Here is a 21011-nt window from a genome sequence, read left to right as displayed (position 1 = left end):
TTAAGGCCATAGGATCTATGATGGCCCTGTCCTGACCCTGAAGTGAACTTTAAGCCTTAGAACAAATTCATGCAGATGCCCCATTTGATGAGATTATTCACCATTGCTCTAGTTTTCTGTTTATGAATGGATTAGCATCACATTGAGAACTCAGTGTATTCATAAACACTAAAGTTTGGACCCAAGCATTAAACTTGCCCTTTATTGTTCATATTTATAAAATACATGTTACTGCCCTATCATATAGAATCAAATGTTCTTTGGGTTTTTTCATATGCATAAATTAAATTTCTTAAGGCAGACATTCATAAACCTTATGTTGTTTATTGGGATATGCCAAAGTTTCTTAATTAGTTGACAGGCTGTTGTGTTTGCTATTTTATTTTCTGAACAGTAGCATTAACTGAGTATCAGAAGAAATGCTGATTGATGTTGAAGCTCATTCCAAAAATGCCTTTTGTACATCCAGTATTAGGAAAGTAACTTTAATGTGCCTCAGTTTATACATCTGTAAAATGTGTTTCTTTCCACTATATGTTTTGGGGATATAAAGTCCCCATTCATGGAGGCGGTTAGAAAATAACCCCTTTTAGTAGGCTCAGTAAGGGTTCACTCTGGCATATCTTTTGTGATCATGGAATGCTACTCTGAAAATGGCTAATGTACCTCATAAGGCCACAGATTTGATTCTTATGTTAAATGTATTGGTGGGACAATAGGACATATTTCCCTAAAACACCCTTTACTGGCTCACGTGACATTGCTTTTAAATAGATATTTTGTCATTTTGGCCAAACAAAATACACTAAGTACATAGTTAATATACCAAGTTAAAATGAGAGGCAAGTTCAGTTACTTTAGATTTGGAACCATTTTTATTTTAAAATCTCAAAATGTAAAGAAAAAAGTCTTGAGTTTTACTTTGTTTCAATTTTTAAAATTCCTCTTTGTCACAGTATATATGTAATAATTGCCACCTGAGTTAATGTATAAAAGAGCATACACTCTTTTTAAATTACTATTTCTTTGAATTTAAAAGGAATGCATATAGGTCTAACTGTAGGCAGAATTATCCTACATAAACATTTCAATGTTTTATGAAAACGTTAAATATTGTAAGAAAGCTGTCTTCTTTTTTATCTTCACAATAATGTATTATAAAGTAAGGAATGAGTGAATGTGGATTGTCCTCAATTATAAGCACTTATGTATGTCAGCATTTATCACCTACTGTGTGCACAGCACTACTGGTAACATTTTTAAGACATTATTAACATTAAAGAATATTTAAAGTTGCCTATAAATCTGAGCCTTGTAATAATGTATATTTAAGTTATTTATCAATTAAAATAAGATTAAAAGTATACTATCCAGCTACATTACTAAAAAAGACTAGTTTTAATTTTACATATCTATAAATAAAAGGTCTTTACAGACTTTACATTTTTAAGTTATCTATGGCTGTTTTAAATGATAGTGATTTATAGGGTTACAGTTAACACTTTAAACAATTCTTTTTAGGTATATAAAGCCATTTTCAAATAACAAGATAGTGCTTGTCTTTTTATTACACTGAGTGCAATTCAGTAAGCTGCATGACAAAATAGGTATTATGTAAATAAACTGAGTTTACTAAATATATTAAGTGCTGCTTGTCATTCTTTATAGTACATAACAGCTTTAAAATCGTATTTTAGAATCAGGAATGAAGAATCAGGGATTATCAGTCACATCTTACGGCATCCCTCCTGGACAGAGTAACCGATTGGAAGATTGTGATTGGCTGGCAGAGAGGTGTACAGCTCTCCATTCGGCAGGTACCTACTAGACATTTACTTTGCCCTATATTAAATGTCAAGGGGCAAAGCCTGCACTCCTGGACTCCGGCCAGTTGTTGTGCTGACTAGGTCCATATCCACCCCAAATCATTTGTAGTAATTCATTATCACAGTAACTGTGTTTATACTGAAATGAGGTGTAGATGCTCTTGAGTATCGAGGTGCATTTCAGTTTTCTACCGCACTTCTGCCTGGTAATGGGATAATGATCCAAACCAAATTACTTTTTTTCTTTTCCTAAACGGAGAATTAGCAGTAGGCCTTCTTATGAAAAGAGTCTATATCCTCAGTACCAAAAATGAACAGCCACTTGAACTGACCTTGAACTGCTCTACTACCTAGTATCATATAATCTCATTTGTGCCAGCAGACTGAACTTTTTAAAATATGCAACAGAGGCCCGGGGATTTACCTCAGTGGCTTTGTTGCCTGCTGCGCAAGCACAAGGACCGGAGTTCGATCCCTGGTACAAAAAATAAAATAAAATAAAATATGCAACAAATAAAATTTCAGAAGCTCATGCCTTCAATATGAGAATACTAACTACATGCTACATACTGTGCTTGAGTTGGGCTTCCTTAAAAGAAATTATTGAAAACATTCTATTTTTCTCTAAAGTATTTAACTCAATTTGAGCAATCATGCATTGTAAATTCTTTTATATAACTTTTCTCATCATTTTGCTGCTTTGTACTATTCACTAAATAATACAAAGCCCATGTTTTTCAAATAACTTGAGGTAAATGTTACTACTGTAAAAAAGAAAAAGCCCATTCATAACAAATAAGATGAATCTTTCTTGTGGCTGAGAAACTGTCACAAGCCACTCATCTAGACTCCAGTTTGTGGAATGATACATTGTATGATGATAAGGCAATTTGACACCACACTTCATCCATCTATCCAGTAAATGGCTTTTTCTCCCTAATGTCCCAAAGCCTCTTTTCTGACACAGTCAAGGACTTATTTAACCAAAACTTTTTAACAGCTATATATGTTAACAGTCTTTTAAGAGTTTTAAAGTTAAATTACAAATAATACAAGAACTAGGCCAAACAAGTTACTTAAAAGGCACTTCAAGATCTTTTTGTCTTGCTATCCTCACGGTATCATAACAGTTGTGATTAAATACTTGTGCTACTATGTGTTCTGACTGGAAAAAATTCAGGTCAAAATGGGTTTTCTTAAATCCTAAACTATAAGCTCCTTAAGAACAGGGATCCAGTCTTATTTTGTATTCCATTAGCTGGCACATGCTTAATGTCTATGATACGAATGAAAGAACTGAATAGAAGTTTATATCCAAAACTTTAATGAGACAGATAATGAAAAACTCCAAAGTCACTGATTATAAAGAATAGGCAATCCATTGGGGATTTATTGCATTTAAAGAAAGCAGATTATTAAAACAAGTATGATAAATACCGTAAGAAAATAACTTTAAATTTCAAACAAAACAAAGTGAATCAGGGACAGAATTGAAGAATAAGCAATGTAAAGACAAAGTAATAAAATTAGTGCTTAATTAGATTTGGGGAAAAGCAACTGCTTCTATCTCATAACAGTTTCCCAGCTATATTTTAAGACTGAAGATACTTTAGAAAGTACATTTTACAACAATTAGAAATATAATAAAAATGTAAATCTGATTTAAAAGTAAAATTATTTGCTTAGTGGTACATAAAAGGCTTCAGAAATTCAAGTTTAACAAAAAAATGGAAGTATAATCAAAGAAAGTGCACTTAAAGCTGTTTGCCAGCAATTAAAAAGTAGCTTCTATATTGCTTACTATTAGATGACTTTTCAATCACAAAAAGAGAACAGTAAAACAATTCTCTTTCAAAAGTAGCACTAAAAATTTTAAAACAAAAATAACACCAAAATGATGACTGCATTTTTCCACCATCTACTTTCTTCTTTTAGTGGCTTTTGTAAACCCTATGAGTGAATGTTCTTTTAGATACGATTGTAGTTGCAATTCCATTTTCTTAAAATTCACATTAACTCCACAGTAGAGCGATGTGATGTGCGTGTGTGTATATATATTTTTAATCTTAATATATAAAACACCACTGAGTATAAAAGTTTTCAAATAAACTATCATTTATGTTATTCTCACAGTAGATATGTCATCTCATTCTCACAGTAGACTGTCAATAGTTGGACCTAAAAGGGTAAGAGTAGTTTTGCCAAAAGGAAAAAAAGTTACATTCTACATATATTAAGATAAATGTACCCAAACTCTTAGGAACTAGTGATATTAATACACTTGTACCTTCTAACATTGCTTATGTGAAGTACCAAAACCTAAAAACAAAAAACCAGCAGACTAGCATAGTAAGAGAATTGCAGTGCCTGATAACACCAGCATAGAAGAGTGGGCTCCACCTTAGTCTCTTCCACCAGCACGAGAACAGTCTGTCAACTGCTAACAGATGATACACAGGGTTGTATCCAAAGATACATTTATCTGCAAGTCCAGATGATGTCATAACTATGCCCCACAGACACATAACCAGGGATGGGGTTGCAATTCTGAATAAATACGCTAATCAGTTACATTTTCATCCAACCTGCAACCTTTCCTCCACCTATGATATACACCAACAATTTTTGTGTCTTAATGCATAATGTCCTCAATGCACAACACTGATCTTTTTAATACTAACATTTTATTGAGGTGATATTAGAATAGTTAAGCAAATGGTCCACTTTTTAAAAGATGATTCAAAATCAAGCTATTAAAGCTGTTAGGAAACAACTTTGGCCTCAGATTGTTAGCTTCTTGTTACTTCCCTTAGTGATGTTCAAGTATAGCAGGTTTAGAGTTAGGACTAGTATGCATCATTAGGCACAGGGCACACCCAAATAGGAAAAAGCAGTCTCATAATAGAGCCAAAATTTTGCTCAGTGCAGTGTGCCAGGTACTATGTTAAATGCTGTCACATGTCTAGGGAGCTTACTTCTCCTAAGGAGATTACCTAGGCCATCAGCTGTGATACTTTGACCATGGTGGGGGAGGTGGTAAGTGAAAATGAAAAGTATAAATCTCCACTTTTTGGGGAAATGTCTCAGAACAAAAGAAGTTTACCATTTCTATCCCATTTGAACAATCCTAGATCTTTCCTCTGAGCAATAATCTCAAAAGAGGAAAATCACCAGGATATACTATAAAAAACAAGAAGGTAAATATTTTAAACTGTGGCAGAGTTGTTTCCCCAGAATTTATCCAGCACTATAAGCCAAAGGGTCCTATACTTATCAGTGTCTGAGTTACTTAAAATTATTCAGTGTACTGAAAAGCAAGTAAAACTAGGTATTTGTTGGGTTTATACCCGAAGGAGACCACATTAGTTCATCTGCTACCCTTCTAAATGACAAACTTGTGAGGTCTAGCAGAGACCAAGGATCTTAATAGTCAAAGAAGCATATTGTGTACACATTAACCAACAGGTTTCCATTTTAAAAACTTGTTTGATACAAACCTGCTGTAGTTCATGAATTTACTCACTTGTAAAAGAAAGTGTCACTTGAATCTATTTTTAAAGAATATCTACTTGAACATTTGCATTAGCAGTATTAACCTGAGAATCAGGGAGGAAAAAAAGGTGCAAACGTAATATTTGCCTTTGGCACAAGGACAACTGCTACAGACCAGCTCTAAAAGCACAACTGTGAGTGGTAATGTACTGCTTGGTCGCCCTCTGCTGCATTGTGATTCACAGATTTCTTCCCTACCCACAAATTTCTGAGTTAGCATGCAGGCAAGAAAAAAAAGCAACCAAAAGTGAACATGTGGTTTAGTTACATATACTGTGCCTCCTTCCAAGCTCAGAACTAAAAACAGATAAATAACTTATCCTACTGGGATACTACAATTAAGAGATTCTACTAAGATTACTCATAGAATACTTTAATTGGGTGCAAATATTAATTTAAAATATAGCAATCAAGGAGAGTGTGAATTGAAGTTTCCACCCTTTTTTGTAAATAGCTTTAACAGTTCTAGAAACTTCCAAATGTTAAGCTGATAGTAAAAGACAGTTAATTATAATTTAACATAGACACACAGGAAGCTTAGATACTGTGTTCACATTAATCCATGTATGTAATTACTATCATTAAATTTCTATAAAATCTCAAGTTTCTAATTAGGATTTGAGGTGTTAAAAAAAAAAAAAAGGCCATGTAGTAGCTGGGTTCTTTTCACTGAAGACAATCCGCTAGCAGAATCAAGACGCTGGCCCTCGCCCTCTCCTTCCTTACTCCCTTTTCGGGTCTGGTGCCAGCGCAGAGGTATTACAGCAGGAAGCAGTCCTGCCTGTAAGGCTTTGTGGGTGGTCTGCTCTGTGCACTTTATTAAAACTACTTCACCCTCCAAACCTAAGGAAGCTAATTGTTGCTCATGACTTGGGGAACCTTTGATGAAGGTGGTAATTTAATAAAGTACATTATTAAAAACAACATGATTTTACATTGTAAACATTTTAAAAATTCAGGGTTTCAGCTCCATTTTCTCCTGAAAACTTCCATATACCCTTTTTCCTCACTCTTAGGTTTTATTTTGGTTTTTTTCCCAATAATCTGCTTCATTAGGGACATGACAATAAAAGGTTTTGGCAAGAAGCCACTTAAAAATAATATAAAATGTTTCTAAACCATTGACTATTTTTCCATTCTTACATATCTTTTTTCTTTTACATTTTTCAAATGCCAGATAATTCTCTTTATATTTTTGTTCTAGGCTATTAGATATTCCATATTTTAAAAGTTAATTTCTTATTGACAAAACTATATATCATGTACAACATATTTTAAAATATGTATACATTGCAGAAGGACAAAATTAAGCTAATTAACATATATGTTATTTCACATAATTATCATTAGATATTCCATATTAATGGCACTTGTTTTTAAAATGCAACAGCGTTTTAGGCACAATAGTTACTTCTGGCTCTGCTTTATAGAGAAAGGTGTATGAATCGACATCTATCATGTCCAACTAGTATCTTCCTAGTTCTTTACAAGTTAGATTACTTTTCACTGTGTGAAAATTAGAAGAGACCCTAAATCTCACAAATGTAACATATGTATGTACAAATCAGCCTAGTTTTAAATGCTGGATCTGGAATGAGCCTGGATATGCACATAAGTGATATTCTGATACCAAGAAAAACGATACAGCTTTCCTGTCCCTTTGGACTCCTTGAGCTTTCACTGCAAGTGTCCCTTTGCATTTCTGTGTCCCAGTGTCAGCAGCAGAAACCCATCCTTGGAGCTTTCAATTCAGAATTCAGCTCCTTTTTCTCCTGCTTGGAAGAAGCATCCAGTTACTACCCTGTAGGGAGACTTCCCTTTTCTATTTGGTTTTTTAAAAAATCACCTATCTGGACTTGTAAGAATGAATGATATAAAGAGTATACAAATAAATTTTCTTTAAAATTCATAAAACTATTCATACTCTTTTGAAACAGGAGTTAATGTGAAAAATCCATCAGATGTTTCTACTGTTTAGAAGGAAATGGAGCAGCACCAAATGGGTCTAATTCAACTGGTTGGGACTGTTGGGACTGATGTGGCGTGATGCTTTGCACCACAAGTTCTGTAAAGGGCACGGCACCAAAGTCATCCATTTTCAACACATCTGCACTATGGAATGACCCATGTAGCGAGTTCTGTCTTGGCCGCCCAGGCAGGACGGTATTGTGATCAGCACAGATGTCACTCAGGCCTTGATGTGACTGGTGCCATGGCAGGTCTGGAGGATGGAAGGGCTTGGCACCAAAGGGGTCCAACAGACTCTCCTCAGATTGCAGGACATTCCCTCTGTCTTTCCCATCAGTTAGTGCAACACTAATATTCTCCTTAGAGTCTGAGATGGTTAAAAATTCATTGCTGCTTTGAGAGTCTCGGCGGCCCACTTTTTTGTGCCTGCGAGCCCTCTCTGGAGTGCGGTAGGTAGGCTTCAAAGTCTTCTTTGTGCTAGTTGGCGTGCCATGATGCCGCTTCCCATTATTTTTGGACGTATCCTGCTTTGTGCGCCTTTGGCGAGAGGACAGTTTCTGTAAGCTGCGCTGTTTGACTTTTTGCTGCTGGTTCCCAGTTATTTCCTCAAAGGGCACAAGCCCAAAAAGGTCCTCTTTGCTTTCACTTTTACTTGCAGATGTGGGAAAGGGCTGAAAGGGAGTGAAGCCAAATATATCTACACTTTTGGGACAACCAGGGAGAGTATGTGCTTCAGGCCCCACTATAGGGCAATCCTGTACATTCACCTTCTTGCTAAAGGGTGCCTTTGTGAATACATCAAACTCCTCTTGCTCTAGTCCCATGGTAGGAAATGTCTGTTGACAGAGGTTCTTTTCATTCTCTCCTTGCTGGGACTGTTGAGTGTGAACTGCAAAGAAGGGGACAGCACCAAATACATCAAACTCCTGTTTGGGCGTGTCTACCCCAGCATCAGTGGGTAAATGAGTTGGAGTGAGGAGTGCTGTTGTATTAGGGTCTCGGGTTGGTCCACTGCCAAGTTTATCTCTGTAGACAGGGTTCATGTCAGTGTACTTTGTTTTAGCCTGCTCATACTCAGAATCAGAGCTATGTTTCTCCTCTTCTTCTTCATCTTCAGAATCCATGAGGAGAGGCCTGTGACCCAGATTTTCCGGTTCAGTATCATCATCATTAAAATCTCCTTGTTCTCCCTGAATTTCTTCATCCTCTTGCTCTTCCTCTTCACTGCTCTTTGGAGAAGGGGGGTCTGATTCAAAATCACTTTCAGAGTCATCATTCCCCTTTTGCACTTGACCCTGTACTGATGAATTCTCTGAGATTTTCTTTCCAGTCCGCTGATCTTTAGGTACTGGACTTGCTTTACCATTCCTGATAGGGTATGCAATGTTATCTTCTTGATTCGTGGATAAATGTTCAACTTTCTTTTCAGAAGAACCTGCAGGTTCAAAGAAAAATTATTAAAGCATTCTAATCCATTTTAAAATCCATTTGCATCAAACATGGCATTATGAATATCCCTCATACATTCCCTCAAAGGAAAAAATAATGTCAATTCTTGTCACTGTACTCGAAGAGATTATTAGGTCCTTTAATGCAGACAGACATAATCGCCTCTGGACCCTACACCCTGCCTACTTATCAGAGATCCCCTCAGCTAAATTTTATTTATAGGATTCTGAATATAAAAGACAATTTAATTTTCTTCTCCCACCATCAAAGTAAGATTATTCAGCTTTCTCAGATCCTGCATTCCCCAACCAACTTTCTGCTTATATTTCAAATCTATTACTAAGTTTTTCCAAACAGAGATTGGGATGAACAGCTTGTTTGTTTAGTTACATGGTTCACTAATTTTGCTAAATCAGCATTTTTCTCTTTAGAAGTTAGTGTCTTTTGAGTAGAGTTATCATGCGTGCATCCACATCCTTCATATCCTATCAAAGCAGAGGACAGACAGTAGACACTGCACCAAGGACATGTAGCTTCTCTGGCTGACATTCTCCTTTAACTACAGCACCCATACTATAAGACATTACATTAAAGCACACTGTATTTAAGACAAATCCTACCATCAGGATGCTAACTGTATAACTGGCAATAAAATTACACCAAAAAAATACAGTGCTTTGCAATTTATCTGGTATATAATAAAATACTGCATATTAATTTACATGAAAATATACTGCCTTCCCAATATATTGGTATACCGAATTGATTTTTCCAGAGATGATAATCAATTTGTAATGATTCAGTTGAAACAGTCATTCATCTCTTCCCTTCAACTAAGATGAAATATTTTCAAAACAATTAGCTGGGGCTGGAAGTATAGTCTGTAGTTAAGAAAACGAATTAGGTTTTAATGGAGAAACCATTACTTTTCCATTATGAACATGGTGGTCTCCAACATATGACTGCTTCTTGAAAAGTCAGCTCTGTCTTCCTACAACTCTGTAGAGCTTTTCTTTCACTAATATTTTTTTTTTCCGGGGGGGGGGGAATAGTACTGGAGATTGAACCTATGGCCTTCACACTGAGCTACATGCCCAACCCTTTTCTTATTTTTTATTTTGAGAGAGTTTCACTAAATTGCCCAGTCTGGCCTTGAACTTGCAATCCCTCCACCTCAGCCTCCCAAAGTGCTGAGATTATAGGCATGCACCACTGTGCCCAGCAATAACATTTAATTTCCTTAAATTTGTATGTTCCCCAGGGCACTATCCTTGGCTGTCTTTCTCTGCCTCCTCTTCCCAGAGTCTTAACTACTCCTGTGCTGATAGCCAAGTACACTAATAGTTTTGGCAGACTCTAATGTTTTTACCCTACATCTTATACCTGAGTTTCAGACTCAGATCTCTACTACTCTCCATGAATACTTATCCAACTGTTATCTCAAACTCAGTAATTTCAATAGAGCATCTTTCCTCTTCAGATGTGCTACTTACCAGTTCCCTCTAAACTAGTAGGCAGCACCTCTCCCTACACAGGACCTCAGACTGCTACAGATCAGAAGATCATCCGGTATGGTTTTAGTCTGTTGAATCTGTTCCCATCCCTCCAAGCACCTGACTATTCATTCTCTCAGTACCTCTCACTTTGCAGATCAGCCTGACACCTGCCTCTTGCCTCTTGACGCACACTCCTTTAACTTGTCAAAAGAATGTTCTGAAACACTTATCATGCAAGTGGCTTCGTAAAATCTTCCAGTGGTAAGTCAGTCCACAGCATAGCACAGGGTGTGCTTCTGTCTGGGTTCTATCCTGTGACAACTTTAACTTCAGACCCCAGGATCTCCCATGGGTATCCTTTATTATAGCCATACCCAAAGTCTTCCTGCACAAACTCAGGAACCAAATAGCTGTCCAGCCTCTTAATATTTACTATCAAAAACTCAGGAATGGAATGGTCTTGCGGATCAAAGGACACCTGCTATCTCAACATCTCTCCCCAGTGCAAAACTGCACCTCAGTATGAATGCCCTTCTACCTTTCCTTCTACCTGAGTCTTCTGACTAGGGCAGTATTTCAAGACCCAACCCATGTCACAGCCCTTCAGAGCCTCCCCTCAAAAAAGTACCTATTCTCTACATGGTACTCCTGATGAACCTTCACTGTAGTACCTACTCTGCGGTACTGCAACCATTTCCTTGTCTCTCATCATTACTATTTATTACATTCTCTTATCATTTATCTCTGCACCTGAGCATTGTATGAATCAATACTGAAATGAAACAAGTAACTACTCTGAGCTCACCAACTATATTCAGAATATAATAAAGGGAGTTAAAATAAATGTAAAGGAATATAATGAAAAATAAACTATCGAGATATTTTTACCTCAGAATTCAAGTGTTCACATTTTCTTATTTCATTCAAAAAACACTTTAAAGGGCACTTTACTACAAGCTACACACTGATGATAAATTGGTGAATAAAATGAATAAGCAAATATTGTGACGAGGACTCTTAAGAGATAAGAGTGTGAGGAATGGGAGCATATACCTCTTACGGGCAGTGAATGAAGGCCTTCCCAAGAAATGAGAGCTAAGAATAGAGAGTAAAAAGAGGTCAGCCATGCAAAGGATGAAGGAAAGGAAACTGCTCCTGATAAAAGCAGAATATGTGAGGGACTGACAATGGACCAGGGGGATGGGGCACAGTGAGCAAGGGGTGCTCCTTAACAAGGTGAGCAGGAAAGACCAGAAATGGCCAGACTTTGACAGTCCCTGTGAAGCCAGGAAAGGAGTCTAGATTTCATATAAAACTGAGTGTAGCTTTAAAATGGATATAATCAGATTTACATACCAAAAGATGACTGACTGCTATGCAGGAAAGATTACAAAGGTGAGAAAAAGTGTGGATGTGGAGAGGACAACAGGGAAAATGAGAGTGTGTGTTTGAGGCTACCACAAATAGATTTGGGAGTTATCACCATACAGAGGGTATGGAGAAATAGCCACAAGACTAAAAGGAATTCACCTGGAGGCAAATATCAAAGAAAAGAAGACACAAAACTGAGCCCTTGCATGTAAAACACAGAAATTAGCAGAAGAGAAACTTACAAAGCAAACAAAAGTACCAGCCAAAGAGCCCCAAAACCAGGAGAGTGCAGCATCATGAAAACCGAGAGAGGAGAATGTTTCCAGGTAAGACACCACCAGGCCAGAAGATGTCAAGAGGTCCCATAAACTAAGGACAGAAAATGGCCATTGGATCTGGTCATCTTTTTCAGCTTGCTGGCAACTCTGACCCTAGTGGTGATACTAAGAAGTTGGGGAGAAGAATATGGAAACTTCCATCAGGTTATTCTTAAATACAAATATAAGCTTCAGCCTATTCCTTAAAACCAGCTAAGAGCTAGATGGTGTATTTGGTATCCTAACAGATTAGAACCAAATCAAATGCAGATTCTCAAGTGTGACTTGCCTCATACAGCATACTTTTTTTTTTTGTACCGGGGATCAAACTCAGGACCTTGCACTTGCAAGGCAGGCAGCGGAACCACTGAGCTAAATCCCTGGCCACATACTTCTGATATTAAAAATAAGGAATACTTTTAGATTGACAGAACTGATTTTCATGGATTGCTACTGAAAACAGCATGTACTGCATAATTGTCCTTCACTCTGGAACATTTCCTCTAAGATACACTTTAGCTGGGGCCGGGGATTTAGCTCAGTGGTTCCACCACCTGCCTGGCAAATGCAAGGTCCCGAGTTAGCTCATCACCTCAAGCCTACCTGCTCACAGAAAGCTGCATGTGCAATCTTCACACCTGCGTGGACACCTCCAGTAACATTCCCCATGTTTCATAAAGTGCAATCTGTGTAACACTGTTCCTAGTAACAAGAACCAAACCTGTTCTGTGGTCTCAGCAACCAAGTCTCTGAGATGATGCTGCCTCCACCCCTGAGCACCCAGAATATGCTCATTAAAGGGGCTAACAAGTCTTACAAAAAAGAATCTTTCATTTTATGAAACCTAGGATTATCCAAATTTGCTTCTGTATGCTTTTACTTACAGGTAACACTCATTAATTTTTATGAACAATTATGCAACAAGCACTCTGGGAAATTTTTCCATTTCTAGGGAGTTTAGGTTTATTCCTAAAGGTCTTCTGGAACTTTTAACACTGGACAGACACTCCATCTTGGGCAATAACTTTCACTTCATCTTCTTTTTGTTCTTCTTACATTTCAATTCCAGCCTTCCTAAAATACGCTGTTTCTGTTACCCAACTGGCAATCATTGCTTTGCAGAAGACATCTGAAGCTTTCTACTTGTCATCCCGACTGCCCTGTCAGATTCTCTACTGCTTTAATACAGAAAAACTTCTCTGTTGTAAAGTGACACACAGAACTATATTTGTAATTGCCAATATAGATATAAATTTATAGGATTTTTTACTTATCATTTTTAATCCATCTTTGCAGATACAAACATAGTCCATTATTCTGATAGAAGCATAATAAAATACCATATGCATAACTTTTAAGTATTATCACTAGAACTTCTAGTTTGTTTCTAGTTTCCTGGATTTAAAATAGAACCATGACTCATGAAAGAGAAAACCCTCCCTTTTAGGTGTCACTTTCATATAACCCATTTATTATTATTCCCTTATTGTGGATAATTAAGGCAGCAAAAAATAACCTAATAATATTGCCAAGAACACGTCTACTCTCCTGTTTCCTCATGCACAGGAATGGGCTAATAATAGATTTTACTTCATAATATTATTGTGAAGAAAGGACTTAAGACTGTGCCAGACTCTGCCCTTATCATCTCCAGGAAAGACCCAAATTCACCTGTTTGATACACCATGCTCAGTCTAGTAACTTTTCTGGGCTCAATGGTTGAAGGTGAATCTAAATGAGAAGACAGACTTGGGAAGAAAGGAAGGGAAGGGAGCAATTCTATGGCTAATTCAAGATGAATTTAGGTCCACTTTAGAACAGACCAAAAGGAGACCAACAAATGTATATCCACCCACCATACAAGGGTACATTTTTGATTCTGGAAATTACATCGATGATTTTTAAATAGCTGTAATTGAGAAAGTGTAAGAAATGGAAAAAGACTTTTCAGAAAGAGCAAGAGAAAATAGACTGATCTATGTATGCCATCTTCGTGGTTTCAAATTACAACCCCAAGGAGTATGGGCAACTGGTTGGTATAAACAGACTGGTTTATTACTGTCTCCCCTTTATAAAGCCAAAGCAAGAAAAAAATATCCAAATTCCTTTCTCCATATTCTCACAACCCCAAAATGAATGAAACAATGAAGTTTAAATGATTTTCTACTTCTCCAAAGTTCCACTTCATTAGCTATCATAGTCAAGAGCAGCAATGAGGCACTCTGAAAATACTACCAGCAACATATGCGGTTAGCACATGGAAGCACAGTGTAAGTGACTGCAGTCAGATCTAACACCTTCTGCTGAGGAAAAGCAGTTCGTTCCTAGCTGCCATTTTACAACAATCGAGACAGGTTACACATTCTGTAGTAGCAGCAGTCTACTTAATCATTCACTCTTCATTGTAAAATTAGAGTTACTGAAAATGAAATTAGAATTATATAAAAATAAAAGTGGTTTCAAAATAGTCATGCCTCAGTATCTGACTGGGACTGTTATAGCACATACACCTCCCCTACCAAAATCCTCTGATGTTCAAGTCCCCCACCATATGGCACAGTTATTTACATATACCCTGCTGCATCCTGCTGTACACCTTAAATCATCTCTAAATAACTTACAATACCTAAATGCAATGTAAATGCTATGTAAATCATTGTTATACTGTATTATAGGCTTCTGGGCCACCGTAGCACTGCTCCCAGCACAGAGGAGGTGAGCCACAGCTCCACCCCCCTACCCCTCCACCCCCATCGAAATGAGAAGACATGTAAACAAGCCTCAAAACCAGACTTCCAGATCACCTACAACAACCCCAAAGGGAAACAAGATGGAACACTCTGATACTCAACCACCTGGACTCCCTGAACTGGCAACAAGAGGATCTGGAAAAAATGAAATCAGAAATAATTTCTCAGATAACAGAAGAAATTGTGCCCATAGTGTAAGACATGATTAATAAATCTAGAGAGGACACAGATAAAAAAATAGAGGAGCTGAGCAACATGATGGAATCCCAACATAGGAAACAAATGGAATCCATATACTGTATTGTATAGGGAATGACAAAAAAGTTTGTTCAGACACCATTTTTTAAAAATATTTTTTGAGGGCCAGGGATTTAGCTCAGTGGTTCCGCTGCCTGCCTCACAAGCGCAAGGTCCCAAGTTCAATCCCCAGTACCAAAAAATATATATATATATATATTTTGATACATGGTTGAACCCAAAGATGCAGAGGGCCCAACTGTATTTTAAGCCCTTTAGTCTTATACAATAAGCACAAAAGCCTGTCAAAGTAAGTATTACACTTTATAAAGTTGGTTACAATGTACAATCTTACCATACTTTAAAATGTGACCTCTGGCTAAAAATACCATGAACTTTTATAATCCATTTCTTTGCCTAAACATATTCATGTAATTTAAAAAACAAAATCCCAATATTCCCATTACTGCTTCTGGAGACAGATTGTCTCTGCACAGTTGTTATATTAAATAATACACATTTGATTTACTATGAAATTTAATCAGGATTATCTCACTGCTAAAGTTAATTTCCCAAAAGTGAAGCCTAAATATGTTCCTTCATAATTCAATATATCCTAAATCCTAATAATCTCCATATTTGTTGAGATTTGTATTACTGACATAAAAATGGCTGTTTTGTAAGCAGGTGGGAAGAGAGCTATTATAACTCAGAATACACTCGGAACCTGTATTTATAGCATCAAAAAATATCTAGGTTATGTCAGTTGTATTTTTTCCTCTATTAATTTTGGTAAACACTAAAATTTCATACACTAACCAACATTTTCATGTTTGACTCTATGTAGGGTACTTCTCCTTAAATATTGTGGAATGATGCTTTGATAGAATTAATTCTATTCAGAATATTCTATGTTTTGTGCCTTGGAAGTATAAAAATTTCATCTTTTCTGAGTATCTTAGCAAGATGCATTTTAATCAGTGACACTGAAGCAAGTTTAGTTACTTATGCAATTAATAAACAAATGACATGCTAAAATCTATGATTGGCTAGTATTTACACTCAAATCTTAGCAAAAAGGGTTAATCAATTAAGAGCTATTACTTCAACCCCTGTTCCCCAAATAAGAACAAACAAGTAGACCATTAGTCAAAACACGGCATTAAGATTTTCAGTGAAAAAAATTTAAAATAGTGAATATATTAATATATATGTTAAAAGTATGGATAAAATTTTCAGATATCTTAGGTACTAAGAATACTTTTTTCTACTTTTAAATACAAACAAACATTTTCAAAGATTTGATATAGTGGGTTCAATTATCAATTTACTTTCAAAACCTTGACTTATAAAATCAGACTTTCACAACTGAAACTTCACAGATCATATAAATAATAATGCTCTAAGCTACTTCACGAACTGAGACTCTCTCCAGAGAGTATGCATCAACTTATCAAAAGCACATAAACCAGAATGCAAGAATCAACAGCTAATACAGTATTCTTTGAATTCATTTCTACCACATTCCACTATTTAAAATAAGAGCAAATCCTCATTTTTGAGGTTTGATTTGATCATTCAGATCCAAGCCTGAGAATAAGGCGAATGACTAACATAATGCAGATTTGAGCAAATTACTTAGAATAGAAATGTGCAACTATGAAGTCTTAAATCCTCTTGCATACCTTATAAACTACCAAAATTTCAATTTAAACTACTAAGAGAAGTATCACTGAAACAAATGTCAAGAAGACTGACTGAAATTATCACTGATTAAAATTATTCTCATTGCTTTACATACCTCATATATATAATTACAAGATGGTCATTCAAAACTAGTAACTGAATATTCTGATTATTCAGAAATCTGCAATTCAGTAATCTCAGTAAAATAACAAGAATTTACTAAACTAAAATGATACCATTTGTAAACTGTCAAACATACTTCCTTTTAACTGCAGAGGATGTTAAATACAAGTGTTCTTTGATGACCTGTGTTATTTGGAATCATACATTAGTATCTCAATTTTTTTCACCTACAAAGTAGGAAGAATAGTGGTACCTGCCTCACAAACTTACTAACAGGGATTGAAGTGAAAATATGTAAGAAGTGTGTAAAACAGTGCTGATATGTTGTAGGTACTTAACAAAATTATAATAATTTATACCAGCACCTAACTATATACTACTAAGAAATGAATCAGAGTATTTAGGAAGTAATACTGTCAAGTGCACAAGTGTAGTGCCATGGGTTTTTCAACAAATTCCTCTGAATTCCCCCTTTTAGGCTCCTACATTAGGGTGAAAATATTCTGTAAGGTTTGCTATGATCTTTTGTTGCTGTTGTTGTTTGTTTCGTTTGTTTTGGAGACAGGGTCTCCCTATGTAGCCCAGGCTGGCCTCGAACTCATGGCAATAAACCTGTCTCAGTCTCTGGAGTGCTGCAATTACAGGAGTGTGCCACCATACCCCGCTCAGCTATGATCTTTCCTAAAGCTTTTTTTTTTCTTCTTCTATTTTATTAACCACATCTTCAAAAGTTTCCCTCATTTCTCATGTCAGATCATTGTCATTACTTCTTATCATTTTAAAGATATCCACTGTTACCCAAACTTAGTTCTTGGCCTTTTCTTCTTTCTTTCCAATTTTAACTGTGGTAACATTAATGCTGTTTCATAGCATCCAGTCAACTAAGTCTTGCAAAACACACAAAGGGACTTTTAGAGATTTAATCCCATCTCACTTCATTATACAGAAGGAATTTGAAATATACCCAAGTTTATTGCTTATATCAAGGTCAGAGTGATTCTCTTGATGATGATACTAGCTTCAGAATCTTACCTATAAACTCTACAATTAAACTACCAGTAAAAAGAATTAAGATGTGTTATGTACATGTACCAGCTCCTCAGGATGAACGTAATCATTATGTACTGCAAACGTACTAACAAAAAAAAATCAATTAGAAAAGAAAAAAGTTACCAATAAGAGGGCCGGGGATTTAGCTCAGTGGTTCCCTGGCCTGCCTCGAAAGCGTAAGGACCCGAGTTCGATCCCCGGTACCAATAAAAAAGGAATGCCTCTCTTAAGGGCCGGGGATTTAGCTCAGTGGTTCCAGCGCCTGCCGCACAAGTGCAAGGACCTGAGTTCAATCCCTGGTACCAAAAAAAAATTTACCAATAAGATTATCACCTAGCAAAAATTCAACAGAGTTTATCATCAGGCCATACAAAATACAATCACAGGGTGCTGGGGATTTAGCTCAGTGGTTCCGGCACCTGCCTTGCAAGCGCAAGGTCCTGAGTTTGATCCCCGGTACCAAAAACAAAACAAAACAAAATACAATCACAGACTTGTATTTCTTTTGTATCCTCTTTACAAAACCATGCCTAAAGCCAGGGATGGTGACACGTGTGTTAATGCCAGAACTTGTGGACACTGAGGCAAGAGAATCACAAATTGGAGACCAGCCCAGACAACTCAGTAACGTAGCAAGACCCCATCTCAAAATAATAAAAGTGTTGGGTAAAGCTCAGACCCTGGGTTCAATCCCCAATACTAGAGAAGCAGGAAAGGGGGAAACCCTGAAAAGTTAAAAAAAAAATAACTAATAGGGTAAGTACTGTTATTGTTTCCATTTCGTCAAACAGTATTTTGTTAAACCTTCTAAGTACCTTTTATTAAGAGTATTTTATAGTTTGTAGAAGAGTTAAATTCTAAAAATATTGTAAGCTTTTATCAGAAAGAAAAGAATATTTAACTTTACAAAATCCATGAAAGATAAATATTCCAATAAGCCTTAGTTTCCTCATCTATAAAGTAAAAACAATAGCGAAACTTAAGTGAAAGAGTGAACATTAAATAATTATCTTATTTATTGAAAGATAATTAAATAGGTGAGGAGGAGAGAGGTGAGAAATTACATTACAGAAGTATACTTTAATAATGAATTCATTCAGCAAAGTATTGAATGGCATTCAAAAAAGATAGTATAAGACTTCAAGAAACGTTATCACTCACTTTAACAGCTGTGAAACAGTTGTGTTAACTTACGCATCAGAAACCCACATGCTAATCCTGATTCTAGTTATCTGGAAAATATGTGCCCAAGGTAAAAACAATTAGGCAGTCTGAAAAACAAGTGTACCTCACCAAATGGACACAAGCGTATGAATCTGCCAAATGAATCTAAGAACATGAATTTGCCCATTCTATGTTTGTTAGTTTTCATAAATGGCGGTTTCTAGATGTTCAGACTTCAAAGATATCATAGTCTTACACAATGCAAAACAAGCCTCCAACTCAAAAGCCAAATGTGTAATCAATGCCTAAGATGACATTTCTTTGGCTAGATTTTTATATATGTTGAAGTATTCTTTTAAACAAATACTTCATAAAAGGCATGAGATCCTTATTAATGCCACACTATTTTAAATAAATATAGTAAAATATGTATTCTTAAATGAGCTTTCATAAATATACCAAAGAATTCAAGATATTTAGAAAATATCAAATATACGAAGAGGAATGTGTTTGCATCACACTATTCCCATCACCATCACTTAAAAATCAGGTTTCCATTTAAAGGGCAGTTGTTTTTTTAGTTATAAAACAGGTGGTGCACTTTTAATCATCTAAGAAGCTTTCAGTGTCAAGGAAATTTTATTTTGATGTTATTTTCTTTGCTATCAGATCATAGAGGATAAATGGTTTGAAACTGCTGTGTAATTATATGCCTTCTGTTGCCTCATCATCTAGAGTAGAAGAGAGGGTGTAAAACTTTAAGACTTATGTTGAATTGGTAGCATACTGCCTACCATCATTTCCCAGAAATTTACCATGTTCAGCCCAAGGATTAGTGATCTGTACTATTTCTCTAAGGACAACCCAAGTGACAGGGTTTAAGTAAAAGAACTACAGTAGCTGAGTGTGGTGGTGCATACATATAATCCCAGCCCTCAGGCGGCTGAGGCAGGAGGATAATAGCAAGTCTGAGACCAGCCTGGGCTACACAGTGAGTTCAAGGCCAGCCTGAACTATATAGCAAGACCCTGTCTCAAAAAAAAAAAAAAAAAAAAAATGAGAGAGGGGAGAAAGGGAGAAAGGGGGAGAGGGAGAGAGGGGGGGAGGGAAGGGGAGGGGAAAATGAGGGGGGGATAAGGAGGAGGGGGAGGGAGAAACAAACACGATACTAGTTGTGAATGGTTTTTCTCAGCCAGATTAAAAATGCCATAAAACTGATATTTCTATTATGTTATTCATATTATTGTAGATTTTTCTCCAAAACAAATTAATGCTTTTATTTACTTTACTACTATTTATAGGACAGTTTCACATCAAAGCTGGATATCTAGTTATGAACTATGTGACCTTATATAAGTCTCTAGCTTTCTCTTTAGCCTCAGTTCCTACTCTAGTAGAATTCAATACTTTTTACTGCTCACATCTTGAAATTAGAGAAATAGAAAATTTCTTGATTTTCAAGAATTATATATTAGAATCTAACGGAATATATTATATACTTTATTATGGCTTATAAAATGGTCCAATATATGAACCTAAACCTAATTAAGCCTAAACCAAATTAAAAATGAAATGAAATACAGCTTAATCAATGTGGTCTACATGCCAACAAAACCCTTCAAATATAATTCTAGAATTTCATGATACCTTTATGTTTCTGAGGTCGTGGGTGTTTTATTAAAGTGGGGAGTGCACACTATACTACAATTCATGCAACCCTGCATTCTGTGTTGGTATACAAACTCAAGTGTACAACCATGCCCTGGGAATAAGGATAAAGTATGGGTTTCCAGACAGAGAATAAATACCATGCTTTTGATACAGTTTTTTTAGTGGGCATAATATAGTGAATACTGGTAGTTAATGCTTTAGTAAACATAGGAATAATAGTTATAAAATCAGCCTCACAATTAGATTCTCCATTTTAAAGGTTTCCTTCAGTAATGAAGAGAATAATAGTTTATTATCATTGGAACGCCATATCACTCATGCCCAGACAGTAGCTGCCACATCTTTAACACT

General features: G+C 36.2%; 2 protein-coding genes across 10 annotated transcripts in view; one reads left to right on the top strand and one right to left on the bottom strand.

The window, feature by feature from the left end:
* The window catches only part of Paqr3 (progestin and adipoQ receptor family member 3), a 183184-nt gene that overhangs the window by 17910 nt on the left and 144263 nt on the right, over nucleotides 1-21011 (top strand). For 4 of the 8 annotated variants that reach the window (XR_002396168.2, XR_015452897.1, XR_002396170.2 and 1 more), the window contains exon 7: nucleotides 1698-1817. The gene's annotated coding sequence lies outside the window, so the exon portion shown is untranslated. Of the gene's footprint in view, nucleotides 1-1697; nucleotides 11187-14654; nucleotides 20034-21011 lie in introns of those variants that run through there. The other 4 variants (XM_087215891.1, XM_004848010.4, XR_205396.3 and 1 more) reach the window with 3 other exon arrangements.
* The window catches only part of Bmp2k (BMP2 inducible kinase), a 126851-nt gene continuing 111835 nt past the window's right edge, over nucleotides 5996-21011 (bottom strand). For both annotated transcript variants that reach the window (XM_004848007.4, XM_004848008.4), the window contains one exon: nucleotides 5996-8781. In XM_004848007.4, coding sequence (XP_004848064.1) covers nucleotides 7346-8781 — 1436 coding nt within the window. In that variant the 3' untranslated portion in view covers nucleotides 5996-7345. The remainder of the gene's footprint in view (nucleotides 8782-21011) is intronic.

The sequence above is a fragment of the Heterocephalus glaber genome, unplaced genomic scaffold, assembly GCF_053883595.1.
Source record: "Heterocephalus glaber isolate CG9 unplaced genomic scaffold, H.glaber_assembly_v1.0 deba00001454, whole genome shotgun sequence".
Lineage (NCBI taxonomy): Eukaryota > Metazoa > Chordata > Mammalia > Rodentia > Bathyergidae > Heterocephalus > Heterocephalus glaber.
This window is presented reverse-complemented; position numbering and strand designations above follow the sequence as displayed.